General features: G+C 35.7%; 1 protein-coding gene across 2 annotated transcripts in view; it reads right to left on the reverse strand.

The window, feature by feature from the left end:
• Window positions 1-20,549, reverse strand: part of LOC115210439 (cilia- and flagella-associated protein 47-like) — a 208,424-nt gene that overhangs the window by 56,832 nt on the left and 131,043 nt on the right. Inside the window, exons 38-44 of one of the 2 annotated variants that reach the window (XM_036501982.1) lie at window positions 16,413-16,547; window positions 14,345-14,608; window positions 11,251-11,440; window positions 7,582-7,809; window positions 3,606-3,772; window positions 1,152-1,277; window positions 149-187 (exon numbers count right to left, since the gene is read on the reverse strand). In XM_036501982.1, the coding sequence (XP_036357875.1) occupies window positions 149-187; window positions 1,152-1,277; window positions 3,606-3,772; window positions 7,582-7,809; window positions 11,251-11,440; window positions 14,345-14,608; window positions 16,413-16,547 (1,149 nt within the window). The remainder of the gene's footprint in view (window positions 1-148; window positions 188-1,151; window positions 1,278-3,605; window positions 3,773-7,581; window positions 7,810-11,250; window positions 11,441-14,344; window positions 14,609-16,412; window positions 16,548-20,549) is intronic. The other variant, XM_036501983.1, reaches the window with a different exon arrangement.

Here is a 20,549-nt window from a genome sequence, read left to right on the forward strand (position 1 = left end):
ACACACACTCACACATACACAATCAGTTCACTGAGAAGGTAGTGCATGGGTATTTGGCACAAAAGAACAAGCCATAAAAGGAATAAATCACATCTAAAGCTAAACATGGAATGCAGGCAATATTATGACATTCCATTATGAAAACTACCTCCATGCAATCCATGAGCGAGAGATCCTCTCCATGTTCCTACAACATAAAAGCAAAAATCATTGATAGACAACAAATGTAGGCCAACTGCAAGGAAATGTCTTTTAAATACTGTCTTCTCATGAGGCATAATGCAGAGGCTAGAACAATTTGGATCTGAATAAGACAAAAAGCAGTTGGCTATATTGAGACCGATGAGTCAAAAGAAAATTGATGGAACTTAAAAATTAACAAAATTAAATGGCCACCGAATTAAAACACAATCAACCAGATATTGTTGTACAGGACCATATGACAAAGAACATGCTTTGTTGTGGAAATCAGCTGCCCTCTGGACACCAATGTAATCAGGAAAATACAGGAGAAAGAAAACACTCAGGAATTATTGATAAGGAGTTAGTAAATCTACTTTCAGTTTCATAACTAATATTATTGAAGCAATAGGATATGTAACAACCTGCCTAGAGCAAAGTATGGTAGAACTTGGGCTGTTTCTATTACATACATCAGAATCTACACACTCTAACTTGAGTGTATGTTGAGTGCATCGTACATTTGCAGCACAAATACACACACATTGTATTTGTGCTGTAAATGCACAATGCACTCAACATACACTCAAGTTAGAGTGTGTAGATTCTGATATATTTAATAGAAACAGAGTTACATATCTAACATAGCTATGATGTCAACTGCACAAATAATTGCTAATGGTACAAGCATTTATCATACATTCACTTAAGTATGTGCTTACTTAGACATCTATTGTTATTTATCATTCATTCTAAAGGTCTTATTTAAATTTCATGAGCAACAATATGGGAATATACCTGCAGGTCAAAATAATCCTTTTTTCTTTCCATTTTTTTTTCTACAACACAGCTTATTTATTTCTACTTAGCATTCTATGCTCCATGTATTAAATATACATTAACATTAATCTTACTTAATGTTGCTGTGGATGGTATTCTTCATTATTGAATGACTTAAATTCCATACTTACTTTATGCCAACTTCTGAGAAGATTCTCTGTTAAATTGGTCATTGCAACATAAGCTTCAGCAGCTCGAGAAGAACTTTCCAGAGTGTTGGTAAGTGTGCGGCGATAAAACTCCAATTCTGTCATTTGCTGAATTAAAGAAATTACAATAGGATATGAAAATTAGATGATGATGATGATGATGATATTTTCTGAGATGGTATCAGGCAGTGGCTCTTGTGGCTCCTGATCTTAACTGATTGGAAGTGTTATAACGTACAAGTTTTGTGTTGGAGTAAAAGATGGGCTACAACAAATATTCTGCTCAATACCACAGATTTTCTGGTCAGTTGTTTGACCTTAACCAGTTGGGCATGTCCCTAAGTAACTGATAATATGTGCATCTCTGGTCGTGTGCAGGAGTAGTGGGGAAGCATTATAGCCCTGTGCTGAGAACAATTCTTTGGGGTTTGAAAAATTCCCGTTTGGAAACATGGGTATTTTATTCATTATCATTTAACAACTTTTATTCAGAAACCTTGTGAGCAGGACGAGCAACTCAAACTGAAAAAATTCTAACTGGGTCCCACCTGCAAGGTCATGCACTGTTTATCTTGATATAAGGTTACCATGTTACACACATATGAGAGATGATGAGTACATTGGGCTTTGTATATTTGTACCCCAGAGTCACTTTGGTGGCATGTGCTGCTCTCTCACTCAATAATAATGATGACAATAATAATATTGGTTTCTAAGAAGAGAGCAAGGGAGACATCCTAACTCCCTTTCTCTTTGTGACTCTAGTGAACTACCTTCATAGGCAAAGCCTTGATTGCATGCAAGACAACAGCTCCACCATCAAGTAGACGTAATCAAGACATCAGCAGAAAATGAATCTCCCTGGCCTTGACTAAGCTGATGGTTGTACCCTCACAGCTCATCAAGTGTGTGATGTGTTAGACCTGTTAGCAGACCTGACATCTAGAAAAACAAATGGGGTAGATGGATACAGTATGGTAACTTGTCATACACATATGCACATTTGTGAGAATGTGTGCATCTGAGGGTAGTCAACAAAACCAAAACAAACAATGAGCATGCATGAAATTAAAAATATAAAATGGTGACAATTTACCCATTGTACCCTGTATATGTATATATGTATGTATGTATGTGTGTGTGTGTGTGTGCGCATATATATATATATATTTATACATACATATATATATGTGTGTGTGTGTGTGTATGTATATATATTCTTTTATTCTTTTACTTGTTTCAGTCATTTGACTGTGGCCATACTGTAGCACCACATTAAAGGGTGCTAGTTGAAGAAATCGACTCCAGAACTTATTCTTTGTAAGCCTAGTACTTATTTTATTGGTGTCTTTTGCTGAACTGCTAAGTTACAGGGACAAACACACACACAAATATATATATATATACACACAACAGACTTCTTCTAGTTTCTGTCTACCATATCCACTCACAAAGCTTTGGTTGGCCTGAGGCTAGAGTAGAAGACACTTCCTCAAGATGTCATGTAGTGGGACTGAACCTAAAACCATGTGGTTGAGAAGCAAGCTTTTTACCACACAACCACAACATATATATCGTACAATTTATCAACACTTAAAAGTGGATGTTGTGTTAGAATACATAATGATGTGAAATTTATCACAACAGAAACTCTCATTTGGTTCAGTAATGTGTACAAGTACTTCATTGTTTATGTCACCAGCAGCAGACAATCACCACTACTTCTGCTGCCAATTATATATATCATCATCATCATCATTTAATGTCCACTTTCCATGCTAGCATGGGTTGAACGATTTGACTGAGGACAGACGAACCAGATGGCTGCGCCAGGCTCCAATCTGATCTGGCAGAGTTTCTACAGCTGGATGCCCTTCCTAATGCCAACCACTCCCAGAGTGTAGTGGGTGCTTTTATGTGCCACCGGCACGAGGGTCAGTCTGGTGGTACTGGCAATGGCCACACACGAAATGGTGTTTTTTACGTGCCACCTGCACAGGAATCAGTCCAGCGGCACTGGCAACGACCTTGCTCGAATGTTTTGTTCACATGCCACCAGCACAAGTGCCAGTAAGGCGATGCTGGTAATGATCACGCTCAAATGGTGCTTTTTACGTGCCACCAGCACGGAAGCCAGACAGCTGCTCTGGCAGTGATCCCACTCGGATGGAGCTGTTAGCGCTCCACTGGCATGGGTGCCAGTCATCGAATTTGGTTCAATTTCGAATATATACATGTATATATATATACATATATCTGTAGGGTGATTGGTATTAGGAAGGGCATCTAGCTGTAAAAACCATGCCAAAACAGAGAGTAAGGCCTGGTGCACTCTTCTGCCTAGCAAACTCTCCAGCTCATAATAGCATAAAAATGGACTTCAAATGATGATAATGAGATATATATATATATATATATATATACTTGTAAACATACCATTTTGGCTAACTGAATCAAAGCTTTTTCTTTGGCTGAATTGACTAATGGAATCCAGACGTCTTTCTGCAAAACCTCCTCCACTTCACACTTCCAGTATACGAGTGTTTTACGTTCTTTGGTACCAACATGTTTCTTTCTCTTTCCAAAATACGGGCTTGATTCCTCTGCAATCATCCAAAAATAATAAATAAATAAATAAATAAATAAATGTTATGTTGAGTTGCCAGGTATTTGTTGTGTCGTGTTTTGTATGTTATTTATGTATGAAACTATTATTAGATTTTGTTTTCCTTTCTACTGTTACAAATTTTATATAGTCAGTGGAGTTTGATATTCCATAGATCCTGCCTCTTCATACTGATTGATATGTGTGTGTGTGAGTGTTTTTGTGTGTGTGTGTATATATATCATCATCATCATCATCATCATCATCATCATTTAGCGTCCGCTTTCCCTGCTAGCATGGGTTGGACGGTTCAACTGGGGTCTGGGAAGTCAGAAGGCTGCACCAGGCCCAGTCTGATCTGGTAGTGTTTCTATGGCTGGATGCCCTTCCTAATGCCAACCACTCTGTGAGTGAAGTGGGTGCTTTTTACATGCCACCGGCACAGTTACCAGACGGGGCTGGCAAACGGCCACGGTCGGATGATGCTTTTTACGTGCCACCGGCACAGGGGCCAGGCTAGGCTGCCAACGGACATGATCAGATGGTGCTTTTTACATGCCACCAGCACAGGGGCCAGGCAAGATATATATATATATATACTTTATTAAAAGGAGTAGTTTTGAATATATGAAATGTACATATTAATTGGTACATTTCCAAAATGGCCTGTAGATGAAAAATTTTGTAATTTTTGCATTTTTGTATTTTTTCTGTATTTTTCTGGAATTTTGATACGTCATTTTAATATGTCCTTTATATGTTTTATTATCCCAAATTTTTAATTTACCAATGTTTTATAACATTAAGCATAAATTCACTGTGTTTTGTATGTAACACTGATTCTTATATATTTATATATATTATATGACTTTTATCTATTTATATATATTATTATATTTATATATGTTGGATTTTATATCCATTCTGTAGATATAAATGAATATATGAATATATGTATGTATTTGATCTTTGTGTGTGGATCTTTGTAATGTTCCTTTTGTTCCTGCTCGCATTGCCCCTGCTCAAATTAAGAAGTGGAATACAGCTCATTTGGAGCACTACAACTCCAGTCTGTATTATATTTTGAGTATTGTTATTACTAGCGATCTCAAGATATAACTGCGTACTTTGTATTATATATATATATATATATATATATCTTAGTATATAAAATCCATTCTGTCTGTCTGTGCACTTATAACTTGAGAATTGTTCATCTGATCATGCTGAAATTTTAAACATGGATACATGAAAGAGCAGAGCATTCCATAATCTAAACAGATTTTCAAAAACAGGTCAGTTAATCACAAATTCTTTGTAAACTCCTAAATATATTTCCTTCTGTATATATATATACATATATACCACCAAAATATGACTGTTTTGAACTTATAAATTTCTGTGTATATATACAGATACTTCTAAACAAACATGATTTTTAATGAAATCCTAATATTCTCAATGAACTTTTTATTTTCCTTGTAAACTGTTTGAACATTTTTCTTATTATTATCAAAGAATGTATCTATGTATTGTAATATTTTGTGACAACCAGTATTTAACACAAAAAAGTTTTTACAAAGCTTTTACATTTTACTTTTGACAATCTTTTTCTAAAAAGTGAAACCGGTCAAGTGAATAAACACCTTTTAAAATTGCATTTTCAAACCGAAATTTCATATATATATATATATATGAAATATTAAGGGTAGAAAATTTAGAGAAATATTCTACCGGTGGCTAGCGCGCATAATAAAGTCAATAGACAACATATTTTTCATACAAATTCATTGTACATTTTTATACACAAAAGAGATGACCTTAACAGGACACCTTACATGCTTTAACTGCCCTTTCCAGCATGTAAGGTGTCCTGTTAAGGTCACCTCTTTAGTGTATAAAAACGTACACTTATGTATGTATATATATATATATATATATATATATATATATATATACATACATACATTGGCGTAGAAACATTGTCAGATCAGACTGGGTCTGGTGCAGCCTTCTGGCTTCCCAGACCCCAGTTGAACCGTCCAACCCATGCTAGCATGGAAAGCGGACGCTAAACGATGATGATGATGATGATGATGATGATGATGATGATATATACATACACATATATACATACACATATATATATACATATAGATATTTACATATACTTATTTAAATACACATACATATATATATTTACACACACACACACTTATTTCCTGTTTTCTTATAAGACTCTCATGTTTTGTATGAAGCACTAACTTTTCAAACTCCATTACTCCTTTTATGTTTCCAGATCTTCTTAACCTTATCGCAATGAAGTAATAGCAGTAATGGTATGTTGTTCAAGTACCTTGCTCCAAGTCACAATCAGTTATGCGAATATTGCTATAACTGATAAAGTTGTTAATGGCAAATTTAAAAATTATATATCATTTAAGTCCAGGGAGATAACACGATATATTTTTCATGTAATGTATATGGGTATTCAGGTTGTATTGGAAAAACTTCTATAGTTATTAACTTTTTTTGTGGAATTCTATACAAAATTGGAGTACTGTTGACTAATGCTTTTCTAATTTCACTTCTTGTAACTAGTGTAATGAGATGTAGTGGCTCCTTGTTGTAAATTTATGGTGTCTTCCAGTAAGAGAGTGCCATGCTTGTTCTTTTTTTCAGACTCCTCATTCAGTTAAAGATCACCACTTGGCTCAAGGTTACATTTAGCTGAGTTCACTCAGACTCAAGCAGCTGTGCTTGGATCACAGACTGATGATAACTGCTTCTTTTCTCCTGACTTGTTTCAAAGCATTGAAAAATATCATGCACTGGTCTTCCTCTTTTAACTAAAATAGATATTGTAGTTCGTTTTTGGATTTGGTTTGCAAGATTCTTTATGTGAGTTCGTGTGTTGAAGCATATTCTGTTGTGTCTGGGGAGAGTCATTTTCTTTTTGTGCCTTATAATATAACACACTCACCGGTAAGTATGTAAGCACATAGATAGAAAAAATAAATAAATAAACAGATCAACATACAGACGGATAGGTACATAGGCTATAAGAACAGACACATATGGAGACGCGGATCCACACATATAAAGATGCACATCCACACATACAAACATGGTACATAGTTGCATAACACACGCACACACAGAGCCATGCACAAACAAGGAGACAGAGGTACATACATATACAAACACATGCTCACACACACATACATAGAAAATACACAAACACGGACATGCATGCACATAAATATGCAGGATATGTACATACAGATGCACACACAAACATACATATATACATATGCATATACACACATATATACATACATATACATGCAAACAAACACATACATACATATGTACATGTATGCATGTATAGGCACACACACACAAACACTGACCCACACACATGCACACAAACAAACAAAAGGGAACACAGTGTAAGTAACGGACAGAGTCAAAACTATTGAAAAGGCTGCAAGATGCAACGAAAATTTTAGGAAAATAAAAATAAGAAAAAAGTGGAGATTTTACCAGTGAGTGTGTTATATTATAAGGCACAAAAAGAAAATGACTCTCCCCAAATATTGTAGTGTTTTAGTTTTTTTGGGAGGAAGCAGTTGTAAATGAACCATTCCATGTTGATGTGGAATTTTCTGATATCATATATATACAAAAAAAAAAAAGACAATGAAGCAGAGACATTAGTATACATAGTACACGTATATATACAGACACAGACACACACACACAACACAATACAACACACAAACACACATTTGTTTGTCATCTTACCTCTATCTGGAATGAAATTTGTCAGTGAAGTAGCCAAAGGTGTTTTGGACAAAGCTTTAATTTCATAGATAAAATCACCGATTACTGAATTATTCAATGTGACATTGCAATGGGCAGATCCCATGAAGAATGGCAAGAAAATAATCTCAATACTTCCTTTTCCAGATTCTGGTAGATAAATAGATTGTGTTTGGCAGTGGAAACTTTTCACTTTCTTATTTCGCTTTACTGTAATGGAAAAACAAAATGAATTTGTACATAATAAAGTAAAATTCTATTATTTGTAGTAATTAATTTCTCTGTATGAAGAATTTCTTATAGGAAATTCCTTACATGTCAATCTAATATGCAAAACTTTGTAATTCCTATCAGCAAATGAAGCATGCATAATAATGAATAAATAATACCAAAAGTTTCCCATTTCCTGTTTTGTTACACAACAACTCTCCAAATAATATTTTCGTAATTCTCAATTTTAACATGCATTTTGGCTAACATTTAGCAGCAACTGAGACTACATATATATTGGGTTGTATTAATGGAATAAGCAAATGTGCTTCAAGAGGAATCAACTGGGATTTGCCCAATCTACCTACATAATTATACTACATGGAAAAATATGAGCATGAAAAGTAATATTCTTAAGATTATGAATCTAGAAAAGTACATACACAAGTTATTACACCTGTAAAAGTATAGGACAACCTATTACTTCTAGTAAAGTAAAGAATAAGAAACTTTTTACTTAAAATATTGCAGCAAAGAATGCCAGTTCTTCTAATTTATCACTCTTTACAGTTCTTATCTTTTAAATTTATTGTACAAACTGTTCAGCTAATTTTGAGGTTTGTCTAATTAGTCACTTTTTTCTGTATTTAAGGTAGTAAATTAGCCAAATTCTACTTAAATAAGTAAAGTGTTATTTGTAAACTATAATAAAATATTTTTTTAATATTCAAATTTTAATTTTAGCTGCAATATTTTAAGTAAAAAGTTTCTTATTCTTTACTATACTAGAAGTAATAGCTTGTCCTATACTTTTACAGGTGTAATAACTTGTCCTGTATTTTTCCAGGTTTATAATCTTAAGAATATTACTTTTCATGCTCGCATTTTCCCATGTAATGCATGATTTTTCCAGGCATTGCTGTTATAAGATAATTAATAATGTGTCAATTAAAAATTTTAAATTTTACCTGACAAAAAACTGAAAGATGATATTTCAATTTTTTTCATGCTAATTTAAATATATGTTGTGATTGAATTTACTTTTGACAATCTTTTTCTAAACAAGTGAAACTGGTCAAGTGAATAAACACCTTTTAAAATTGCATTTTCATTACCCATCCACACCAAATTAATGGCAGGGATTTTTACCATGTTGTTGGTTGCACCATGGCTCACCAAAAGTTACAAACAACAAGACTCCAAAACCATGTTTCCAGGCTTACCTTAAGTAACCTAATTTTCCAATATTAGGTCACAGGAATTCATTTAAAGAAAAAAAAAATTTTCAATGATTCTGACATGGGGGGACCCCTACCTCATTTTTTCTGAACCAAAAGAAGGGATTTACAGTATATTAAGAGGTCAGGGTACTTGATTCCATGCACTATTCCATCATCAGAGACAAGGTATGAATATTTTAGACAGAGAAAATTTACAGCTTACAAGGAATAAAATTCACTGCGAATTATTCTAAATCACTTGAGGTACTTGTTCTGCCTAGGTTTTGTTTTTTTCCTCTAATATAGTGTATGTATATACATATATATATATATATATGTGTGTGTGTGTGTGTATAATATATATATATATATGTAGAGATAGATAGATAGATAGATATAGGGTGGGTGGAATTTCTATAGGCATTAGAAATTGCTTATAGAATTTTTAGTATCACTGAAGTCATGACAAAAAGATTTTTTAAACAGACAACACTAATGGGGATTTCTTATTTTCTTTATTATCTTATTTCTTATTTCCCAGATGGCTGGTTGCTTGACTGTTCAGGAGTGAGCTAACATAGCAGCACACTATGAAGTGTGAAATTCCATTGTTTCAATTCAGAGATGGTGGTATGCATGGAAAGGTAAGCATGCAACACTACATCTGGAGACAATAAAAAGTTGTCATGCAAAGCTGATGACTACGGGCTCTGGGAACGATGCAAGAAGTGGTTGTCCAAACATATTCAGATCAGTGGAGAATGTGATAACAGTGCAGGAAGTGTTTAATTGCAGCCCACAAAAATCACCACATCAAGCAGCACATGAAAGTGAACTAACAAGACACATAATATGTATGGTGTTGTATAAAGAATTGAATTTTCGTCCGTGGAAACCCCATTACGTGCAGGAGCCAAAGCCTGACAGCTGTAACTGAACAATGGAATATGGAGAGTTAATGCTAGGTTGGCATAAAGATTGGCCTGAATTGTTTGGAAACATTCTCTGGAGTGATGAGGCTGGATGTTGTAACAGCGATCGCACACTGGAGAACTTGGAACACAGATTCAGGAGGTTCTCAATGATATCCCAGTCAATGTCCTTCAGAAGGTTGTTCATTCCAACCCTGGCCATTTGAAGAAACTGGTTGATGTCACCAGTGCTTATGTTAAAGTATGAAGATTTACTTTCATTTTCCCATGTAATAAGAACATGTATCATTTGTTTCAATAAATTTATAAAAGGAATATAGATTTTATTACCAATTTATATATATATATATATTATATATATATATATATTATATATATATATATATATATATATATATATATATATATATATATATATATATATATACATACATATATATATATATGAAGGGAGAGTTTACTAAAAAAACAAAAGACGAAGAGTGTACAAAACGTGGTGTATTAGTATAACACTCAGGAATAGAAAAAGTCTTTTACGTTTCGAGCCTACGCTCTTCTACAGAAAGGGACACAGAAAAGAAACAAGGAGAGAAAAAAATGTGTGTAGTGTCTAATGATCTATCATATCATCATATATATATATATCATGATATGTGATTATAAGATCCAAGGATCTAAGAATAGGAAGTTTTGTAAGCTTTGATCAGTCTGTGGTAGGTATAAAACATTCAGGAGCAAAAATAATTTATTGGCAATTTGTTAGGCTTTTCCCTTATCAAAATTCAATTAACTGAAAAACAATTTTTAATAGTTCACGGTTAGCAACTTGAGTTGCTATGAATGCAAATCAAAATCCAAATTGATGGAGTGGAGCAGATTAACATCAGGCTACTTATGTTTTCTCACTAGCAGATCCTCTGATGTAATAATTACTCAACATGGGATGCTCGGCAAGTTACTCATCAGGCTGAAGATACCTTAGTTAGATGAAGTTTATATTGTTGTTAAAGAATCACAATTTAACTTGCCGAAGATATAATTTGTTGTTCATGCTGGCATGGGTGAGATGGTTTGACCAGAGATGGTAAAGCCGTGGGCTGCACTGGGCTCCATTGTCTGTTTTGGCATGGTTTCTATGGCTGGATGCCCTTCTTAATGCCACCTACTCCACAGAGTGTATTGAGTGCTTTTTTTTGGTACTACTGCCAGCACTTTTTACATAGCACTAATAATATATGCATATAAATAAACATACAAAGTATGGAAGAAAAAAGTGATATGGTCCTTACCAGGGTTATTGAGATCTTGAGAATTTGTCTGAAATAGTCCTTTTCCTAAGTAGATACCTTTTATAGATGATGACTCTACATTTTCCTCAGTCATTGACACACAGAATTCCCCGCCAACAGGGAATGGGTTTTGTAATTCCAGCAATATTGTTTGGGTTTCATAACAATGAGAATCCACTGAGATAACATTCTGTAGAGAAGACAAAACTTTGAGCTACAGAAGATTAGAATCACAAAAACCCACCCAACAAAAAACAAAAAACTCCCTAGAAAGCTAAGAACAACTAACCCTCTCTCTCTTTCCCCTCTAACACACACACACACACACACAAGCGCATGTGCACACACACACACACACATATACATGCACTAGAATGGTAGTATGGTTAAAAAGTTCACTTTGAAACTATGTAGTTTTATATTCCATCCCACAGTGGCAACATTAGGCAAGGCTCTTCTACCCTAGCCTTAGGCTGTCCAATGACTTGCTTTTTCCCTCTGACTAGGTAACCAAGTAGCTCCTTTACATCAGCCTGTTTCTGTCCTCTTTCTTGCACATCTCTCTCGATGGGTAAACATGTACCTCCTCTATAACAAGACACCTGTTTCTGCCTATCTATTTCTCAGTCACACTCTAACCTTTCATCATCTGACACTGGATCAACTCCTCCAATGCTCCCTCTCTTATAGCAAGACACCTGTTTCTGCCTCTCTGTCCCACTCTAACCTTTCATTATCTGACACAAGTTCCCCTCCTCAAGTGCCCATGCCCCTCTCAAAATTCCTTGTCTTGCGAGTTACTTGCCAGTGTTGGTGCCATGTAAAAAGCATCCAGTCCACACTGTAAAGTGGTTGGTATTTGGAAGGGCATCCAGCTGTAAAAATCATGTCAAAACTAACCTTGTGTGTGCTAGTGCCATGTAAAAAGCACTGAGTCCACTCTGTGGAGTAGTTGGCGTCAGGAAGGGCATCCAGCCATAAAAACCCTGTCAAAACAGACACAGTAGCCTGGGATAGTTTTCTACTTGGCTGGCTCCTGTCAACTGTCCTCCCCATGCATGGAGGACAGATGTTAAACGATAATGAGGATGATGATGATATATAAATATATATATATATTTTAGCTGCTTTCTCATATACAAGCAACACCATTGCTAGAAAGAATCATTGAAATGAGTCATTGTTGATGCAGTGTGAGGCCCTTTTATGACACTTGAGCCTGGCGAAAGATTTGCACATTCTATTACATAATGCACAGCTGTGTTGGTTGGCAGAAGGAACAAGTGCCACAGTATGAACTCTTTTGACATGTCTTTTCAATCCTCCAAAAACAATGAGGCCTACAACATCATATTCTAAAATATACCATTTATGAAAATGGACCAAGCTGAACGAAATTCTCCAAACACATACTGTCATAAGGAGTAAATATTAATGTGACAAAAGGATCAGAGATCTGTTTCAAATAAGGACAACTCTTCACAATAATAATTTCACGTTCGCAATAATAGATAATTTCACATGCTCAGAATGTGGGGAACATTACTTTGAGCATATGAAAACTGCTTTACAACGATGCATGACACTGCATAGATCAGAAATTGGAATATGGGAATACAAATGAATATGATTCAGAGAACATACAGACAGAAAGAGCTAAACTTTATGATTTTTCCTCTATATAAATTTAGTGACAATATGGATTAATGACAACAAATCAACAAAGCATTATCCATCATAACAAAATTCCAGTTACATTTAAATTCCTGTAAGAAAGAAAGGGAGCAACCACCACCAACCCTTTTCTAACCCTTACTAAAGTCACCAAAATGATTGCTACTAGTTAGATAGATAACTGCTATAATAGACTGGGGGCCCTAGCTGCTGCAGCTGTTTCTGCTCCTGCTGCTATCACTTACATCCTTATCTGCTGTCACTTACATCAGCCAGAAATTACTGTTGTCCACTGGTAACCAGCAACAATTAGAAGGAAACAAATAAAATGTGAACTTCTAGAACTTATATAAAAGATTAATTTAATTCAGTTCAATTTATTTTCCCTTTATATCAGTATGACTAGATCATCTTAGAGTGATTGAAACTGGTAGCTGCTTGGTTAAAAATATAAAAACTTTCTTTTATCCCATGGTAAAGTTCTCTAAGCATTTTCATCTTTTTTTCTCTTTATTTTCTGTTTGTTTCTCTCCGTCTCTCTCTCTGTTTCCCTCTCTATCTCTCTGTCTCTCCCTCTCCCTCTGTCTGTCTCTCTCTCTCTCTCTCTCTCTCTATATATATATATATATATATATATGATGGACTTCATTCAGTTTCTTATTTCTTTACTGCCCACAAGGGGCTACACACAGAGGGTACAAACAAGGACAGACAAATGGATTAAGTCGATTATATCGACCCCAGTGCATAACTGATACTTATTTAATCGACCCTGAAAGGATGAAAGGCAAAGTCGACCTCGGCGGAATTTGAACTCAGAACGTAGCGGCAGACGAAATACCGCTAAGCATTTCGCCCGGCATGTTAACATTTCTGCCAGCTCGCCACCTTAAATTCATTCAGTTTCTGTCTAGTAAATCTGCTCGTAGAGCTGAGTTGTTGAATTACAAAGTATTTTCATCACTTTTATTTGTTGCCTTTGAGGCAAAGACAAAAGTTATTGTTGTTATTATTAAAAGGCTGATGGATAGAAGAATTAGTAGATAACCAAACAATATACTATGTAGCATTAAGTAGTAATATCTCTTTGCATTCTGTGTTCAAACCATCTCCCAGCTCTTGATATCAATTTTACCTTCCCTCCTTCTTGGGTTACATAAAAGAGTTGATCAGTCAAGTATTGGGGTTGAATTAATTAATATATTTCTCTGCCAGCATTTGAGTCCTTGTGCCATCCTATCATTATAAAGAAACAATATATTATGCAATAAATTGTTATTTGCACTGTGATCAGGGAGATCTCAAACAATGACATGCACTACCACCACCACCACCACCACCACCACCACCACCAGCAAGGCTCTCTTGTTTAATTTCTCACTTATGATGTTTATGTAAAAGAAGAAATCAAATCTCTTACCTGTGGGCTTACTTGAGTTGTGAAAGACACCAGAGAGAAGACAAGATGAGTTCCAAGTTCTGATCCTTGGCGACGCCCAGTAAGAACAAGGGTTGCTGTTTTGGAGTCAACAAACGTATTATTGTAGGCAACTGGCAACTGAACCGTTTGTTTGGCTGGGATCGCAATAGATTTCCCTTTGGAGATGCTGAAGCGTGAAGCACTTTCACCAAATATTGAAACTGAATAGTTCAGCAGCTTTACACTTGGATTAGTAAGTTTAATCTATGAAACAGATGAGAAAAAAGGAAAATACATGCTTTCATATAAACATGTATATATATGAACACACAAATATACATAGGCAGGCACACACACGTGATTGTGGGTATGTGTGTGTGTGTATATATATACACATCTCAACTTATGACCTATGCAACCTACAACCAGAATAAATAAATAAAAGCTTGATTTTCGGATGTTAACTAGGCCAGCTGCATGTACAATAACTATAACTGCATCTGGCAATGCAGGTCATTCTCAGACCCAGCCATCCACTGCCTGTCACTGTGTATCACTCAGTCACTTTCAAGCATCAGTTGCGTTTAAATGAAGACAGTGTTGAAAAATATAAATCCAACATATGACACTAGATCGACTTGTGACCTGTCAGTCGGAATGGAACTTGGCCATAAGTTGAGGAGGTGTATATGGATGGGGACAGTTGCGTAAAGAAGTGCTGATCTCTGACTGTGGAAGGAACCTGTGGAAATGGTAGACCCAAGAAGACATTGGACGAGGTGAAGCATGATCTTCGAATCTTGTGCCTAATGGAGTTGATGACAAAAGTAACCGAGACCTTTGGCGATATGCTATGATTCAGAAAACTCATCAAGCCAAGTGTCATGTGAATGGCACCAGTAAAATCATAACTGTGACATGATCTTCAAATGTCAGGCCTCATGGAGGCGAGGACAAGTAACCGAGACCTTTGGTAATATGCTGTGCTTCAGAAGACTCATCAAACCAAGTGAAATCAATGTCATGGCAATTGCCAGTGTCACGTGAATGGTATCCATGAAATCGTAGTCGTAGCCATTGCTGGTGTCATGTAAATGACGTGTAACAAAATTCCTGGATTGACCATTTGGACTAGTGGCAACAGATCAGATAACGACCACGAATAATTTGATGACTAGAGAGTCAGATGACATTAATTAAAGATTGCATCTGTGATTGATTGGACTGGCATCTTAACTCAAAATAGCATACAAGTACACTGCAACATAATTTCTTTTCCTCAACAGGCCCTGCCCTATTTAACATTGTCCCGAAAGAGATCAAAGAGAAAAAGGATCCCATCAACTTTAAACGGAGTCTGGATAGATTCCTTCAAGGAATACCTGATATGCCACCCATAATTGGATATAACTCACCCAACAAAAACTCACTACTTGAATGGACCATAAACAAAACTTGACTTAAACAGGATTTAGATAATCCTATCAGGTGGTGCTATTAAGTTAGACATGGCCTGGACCAATCTTTGGTCGAAACATATCTAAGTTTATCTAAGTTTATATTATAGGTGCAGACGTGGCTGTGTGTCAAGAAGCTTGCTTCCCAACCACATGCTATCAGGTTTGAGCCCACTGTGTAGCATCCTGGGCAAGTGTCGACTGTAGATTCAGGCCAACCGAAGCCTTGTGAGTAGATTTGTTATGGAAACTGAAGAAGCTCATCATATATGTGTGTCCGTGTGTGTATAACTATGTGTGTGTATCTTTGTGTTTTGTGTGTTTAAGTCCCCATAATTCAGCAGTTCAGCAAAAGAGACTAATAGAATAAGTACTAGGCTTAAAAAATAACTCCTGGTGCCAATTTGTTCAACTAAAACCCTTCAAGACAATGTTGCAGCATGGCTACAGTCAGGTAACTGAAACACATAAAAGAATATGTGTGTATATATATATATATATATATATATATATATATATACATCATCATTTACCTTTCAAAAACATGTTCTAATATAATCTTCAGAAATGGTCAAATGAATGTGGTAATAAATGATTTTAATAGAGCTTACCAATTTAGTGATTGATTCATGTAGCTTTCCTTTAAATTCCAATGTAGATTTAGGGCAGTATTGCGGTAGAATGTGGAAGAGAAAGGAACAAAAGAGTATCATGTTGATTGGGTTGGGGTTTGCTATGTCCACCGCCTGTGAAGAGAGTGAAAATAATAAAAATACATACGACAACATATATCTGTACATACACACATACAAACATTCATACATGTATATATATATATATATGAAGACAGAGTTGAAAAATATAAATCCAACATATGACTAGATCGACTTATGACCTGTCAGTTGGAATGGAACTTGGTCGTAAGTTGAGGAGGAGGTGTATATATATATATATATATATATATTATATATATATATATATATATAATATATATATATATATATATATATATATATATATATATATATATATGATAACAATTTAATAAATAAAACATATGCATACATACATACACACATATATGTACATACCTACATCTATATGTATATATACATGCATATATATATATATATGAGTACAGGACACCACAAATAAATGTAGAACACAACGAGAAATGAAAACATAAAATCAAACAAGGAAACAGACTTTTTTTAACAATGAAAAAACAGAGTACAAGACAAACAATACAAGGAATATTCCCCTTCATCAGCTGTCCCTGTTTCGACTCAATGTGTGTTTATATATAAATAAGAGCTGATTTCTCAATGTAGATGTAACAAGTGGAAATGGAAGTCCTAAAGATGACCTCAGAATGCTGAACCTTTCTGGCAAGATAACAAAGGACTGAGCTACCTGGTCACTTGCTATACTCAAGAAGATCCACACTTTGCAGCACTAGTTTTAAGATTGATCCTTTTGGTGGTGTGGAGCATTCGTGGCAGTGCCACATAAAAGCACTCATGAAGCACCATGTAAAAACACCCGTGCATTATCACATAGAAGCATCCAACAGATTCTGTAATGTGGTTGGTGTTAGGAAGGGCATCCAGCTGTAGGAACCATGCCAAATTCGACTGGAGTCTGGTGCAGCTCCCTAGCTTGCCAGCTATGGTCAAACCGTCCAACCCATGCCAGCAGGGACAATAGATGTTAAATGATGATGATGATGATAATGATGGCGATGATGATGATGATATATATCTATGTTGTATGGAAATGTGTAGTGATTATTAAATAACTGTCTAACTGTACTTCCTCTTGTTGACTCTATCTTATTCAATTATATATATAACCTAGGAAACCTGCAATGGCTCCATAACTACCGTCTTGGCTATAAACTTGAAGCCCTAGTAATCCGTTACCTAGCATACGTAATCGTTTAGACCACTTGTGAACTAAACCCCCATACTTTGTGTGTGCATATATATATATATATATATATACAGATACACACACATATATACATATATGTATATATATATAATAACTAACTTTGAAACAGCTGAATGTGTTGGTATTTTACAAACAAGAAAGTAAATTTCACCCTCAGTACAACTGTGAAAACAGTAAAGAAAATTTGGGTATTTACCCATAGAAGACAGGAAAAAGTTGCCAACAGGTGGCAATGGGGGTATCCCTCGAAGATCAGCTGAGTGCTCTAAACCATTAATCTAAACATCCCCCGCAAACAATTAGCATCATTTTTTTTCTATCTTGCAAAGGTAAATACCCTCTCCTTCCCTGCTGGTTTCATAGCAATATTGCATTTGAAATTTACTCTCTTGTTTGTAATGTATATAATCATCATCATCATTTAACGTCCGTTTTCCGCGCTAGCACGGGTTGGACGGTTTCGACCGGGGTCTGGGGAGCTCGGGACTGCCCCAGGCTCCAGTCTAGTCTGGCAGTGTTTCTACAGCTGGATGCCCTTCCTACGCCAACCACTCCGCGAGTGTAGTGGGTGTTTTTTACGTGCCACCTGCACAGGTGCCAGAGGGGTCTGGCATCGGCCACGTTCGGATGGTGCTTTTTATGGGGGGGGGAGAAATATAGGGGGAGCACCAGTGGGGAGGGGTGGTTCAGAGAAATGATGACAGGTTCTAGGCAAGTAGAACGTAGGATATCAAGAGAGGGGTAATGCATGGTCAAATAGCGTATTGAAGAGGGGGTTCGAAGAGTAGACACCTATAATGGTGGTGGGAGAAGCGACATCCGGTATAGATGGAGCAAAATATAGAGATATCCGGTATTGGTGGTGGGGTGGGCAAGGGCGGGTGCACCGGGAATATGACGGGCTGGCTTAAAAATGCTCTTAGCAAAGGAAGAGGGGGGATGGCAGACAACGTAAAAGAGGAGAGAGAGAAGGGAAATAGTGGAACCCCGCGAAAATGGGCCGCCATTGAAAAAACCCCTGTATGGAGAAATAATATGCAATACAAGGCGAAGCTGAAAATAGTAATAATAATAAATAATAATAATAATAATAATAATAATAATAAGCAAATTTTCGACCGAGGATCAAAGGGACAATACTAATACTACTAATAATAGTAATAATAATAATAATAAACAGCTCAACCACAACATTAGATTATATATATTATATATATATATATATATATATATATAGGAAATAACGAAGGCAGCTATATGCATTATAAAGCCAAAATGGAAAACCTCAGTTGTTGTTAATTGTAACTGATGGTGCAGGGTAGCACGTACATTGTTAGAAATAAGAGTTAAAACCTCTTAGAGCTGCAATGTATCTCATTCTGCATATCATACTCAATGCATGTATACTGTTGGAAACCTGGACACTGGTGTTTGTCTTGAGAAGGCATCTCATATCAATGTATAGTGTTAGAATACACAGAAATATATCAGTATTGGAAGAAAAGTGTCTAGCACGGGTGGTAGAATTGTATTCCTGATTTTTTTGCAGCATCATCAGTAGCAATCAACCATTAGCAACTGTGTGCTAAGACAAATTTGACAACTACTGATATAGAAAAAGAGTGATTAACGAATCACTGGTGTTGCAATTAGCCAGCAAGCTAAATAAAAATTCTATATTTGTTATGGAAGCAATATTAGTTCAAAATAGCAATCCATATAACATATTTAAGTCAGATATGCTGTTGATAGCCTGGAAACTTTGGTATTCATCTAGAGTAGGCATCTTCTGTAAGTGTATTGTGTTAGAAAATCACTGAAATGTATCAGAAGCAGGGGACCATGTATTTCTCCAGTGTCTCAGTTTTGGCAAGGTTTCTATAGCTGGATGCCTTTCCTAATGACAGTTACTTTATAGAATGTGGCAGATGCAATTCTTGTGGAATCAGCACATGCAAAGTTGCCATGTAACTCACAAGACTACAAGGTAACTTTATGCTAGGTATGATAAAAAGAGGACTAGATTTGTTGATGTAGAGATGATACATGGTTACCCCACATTATATAAAAGTAATTGGGGATAGTTGGGATGGAGCTAGAAAGTGAGATAAAGATGATAGTGATGAGGTGTTAGAATGTACAATAAGGTGAATAGAAGTGAGTATGGGATGAAGAAGGGTTGTTGGGTAAAGATTGTAAGAGTGTGGGGAGGTTTGAATGTAGTGAAAGTTGAACAAGGATGAAGGACTGGTCCAAGGTAAATATGAGTTGAGGGAAGAAAGAAATGATGGATGCATGTCATTCAAAATAACTAAGAGGAGAAGTTGTGATGACTAGCAGTTAGAAAGGGTGAACAAGAGCAAAACAATAATAATAATAATAATAATAATTTTTTTTTTTAGACATTCATTAGTACAACACCAAAAACTCCCCCCCCCCCCCCAATATATGGCACATTAGGCATAACAACAACATGAACTTCCAACCTGTTGTCTCTTGAGGTCCTTGGGTGAGACTTGGAGCCAACTTGTACAAATATTCTATTCACCTTATTGTACATTCTAACACCTCATCACTATCATCTTTATCTCACTTTCTAGCTCCATCCCAACTATCCCCAATTACTTTTATATAATGTGGGGTAACCATGTCAAACATAGAATAATAATAATAATAATAATAATAATAATAATAATAATAATATAATAATAATAATAATAATAATAATAATAATACAGTGGTTAGAGGAAAAATGAGAGATAAGGGAAATGACAAGTGGAATGGATGGACAGAAG

The sequence above is a fragment of the Octopus sinensis genome, linkage group LG4 (assembly GCF_006345805.1).
Source record: "Octopus sinensis linkage group LG4, ASM634580v1, whole genome shotgun sequence".
Lineage (NCBI taxonomy): Eukaryota > Metazoa > Mollusca > Cephalopoda > Octopoda > Octopodidae > Octopus > Octopus sinensis.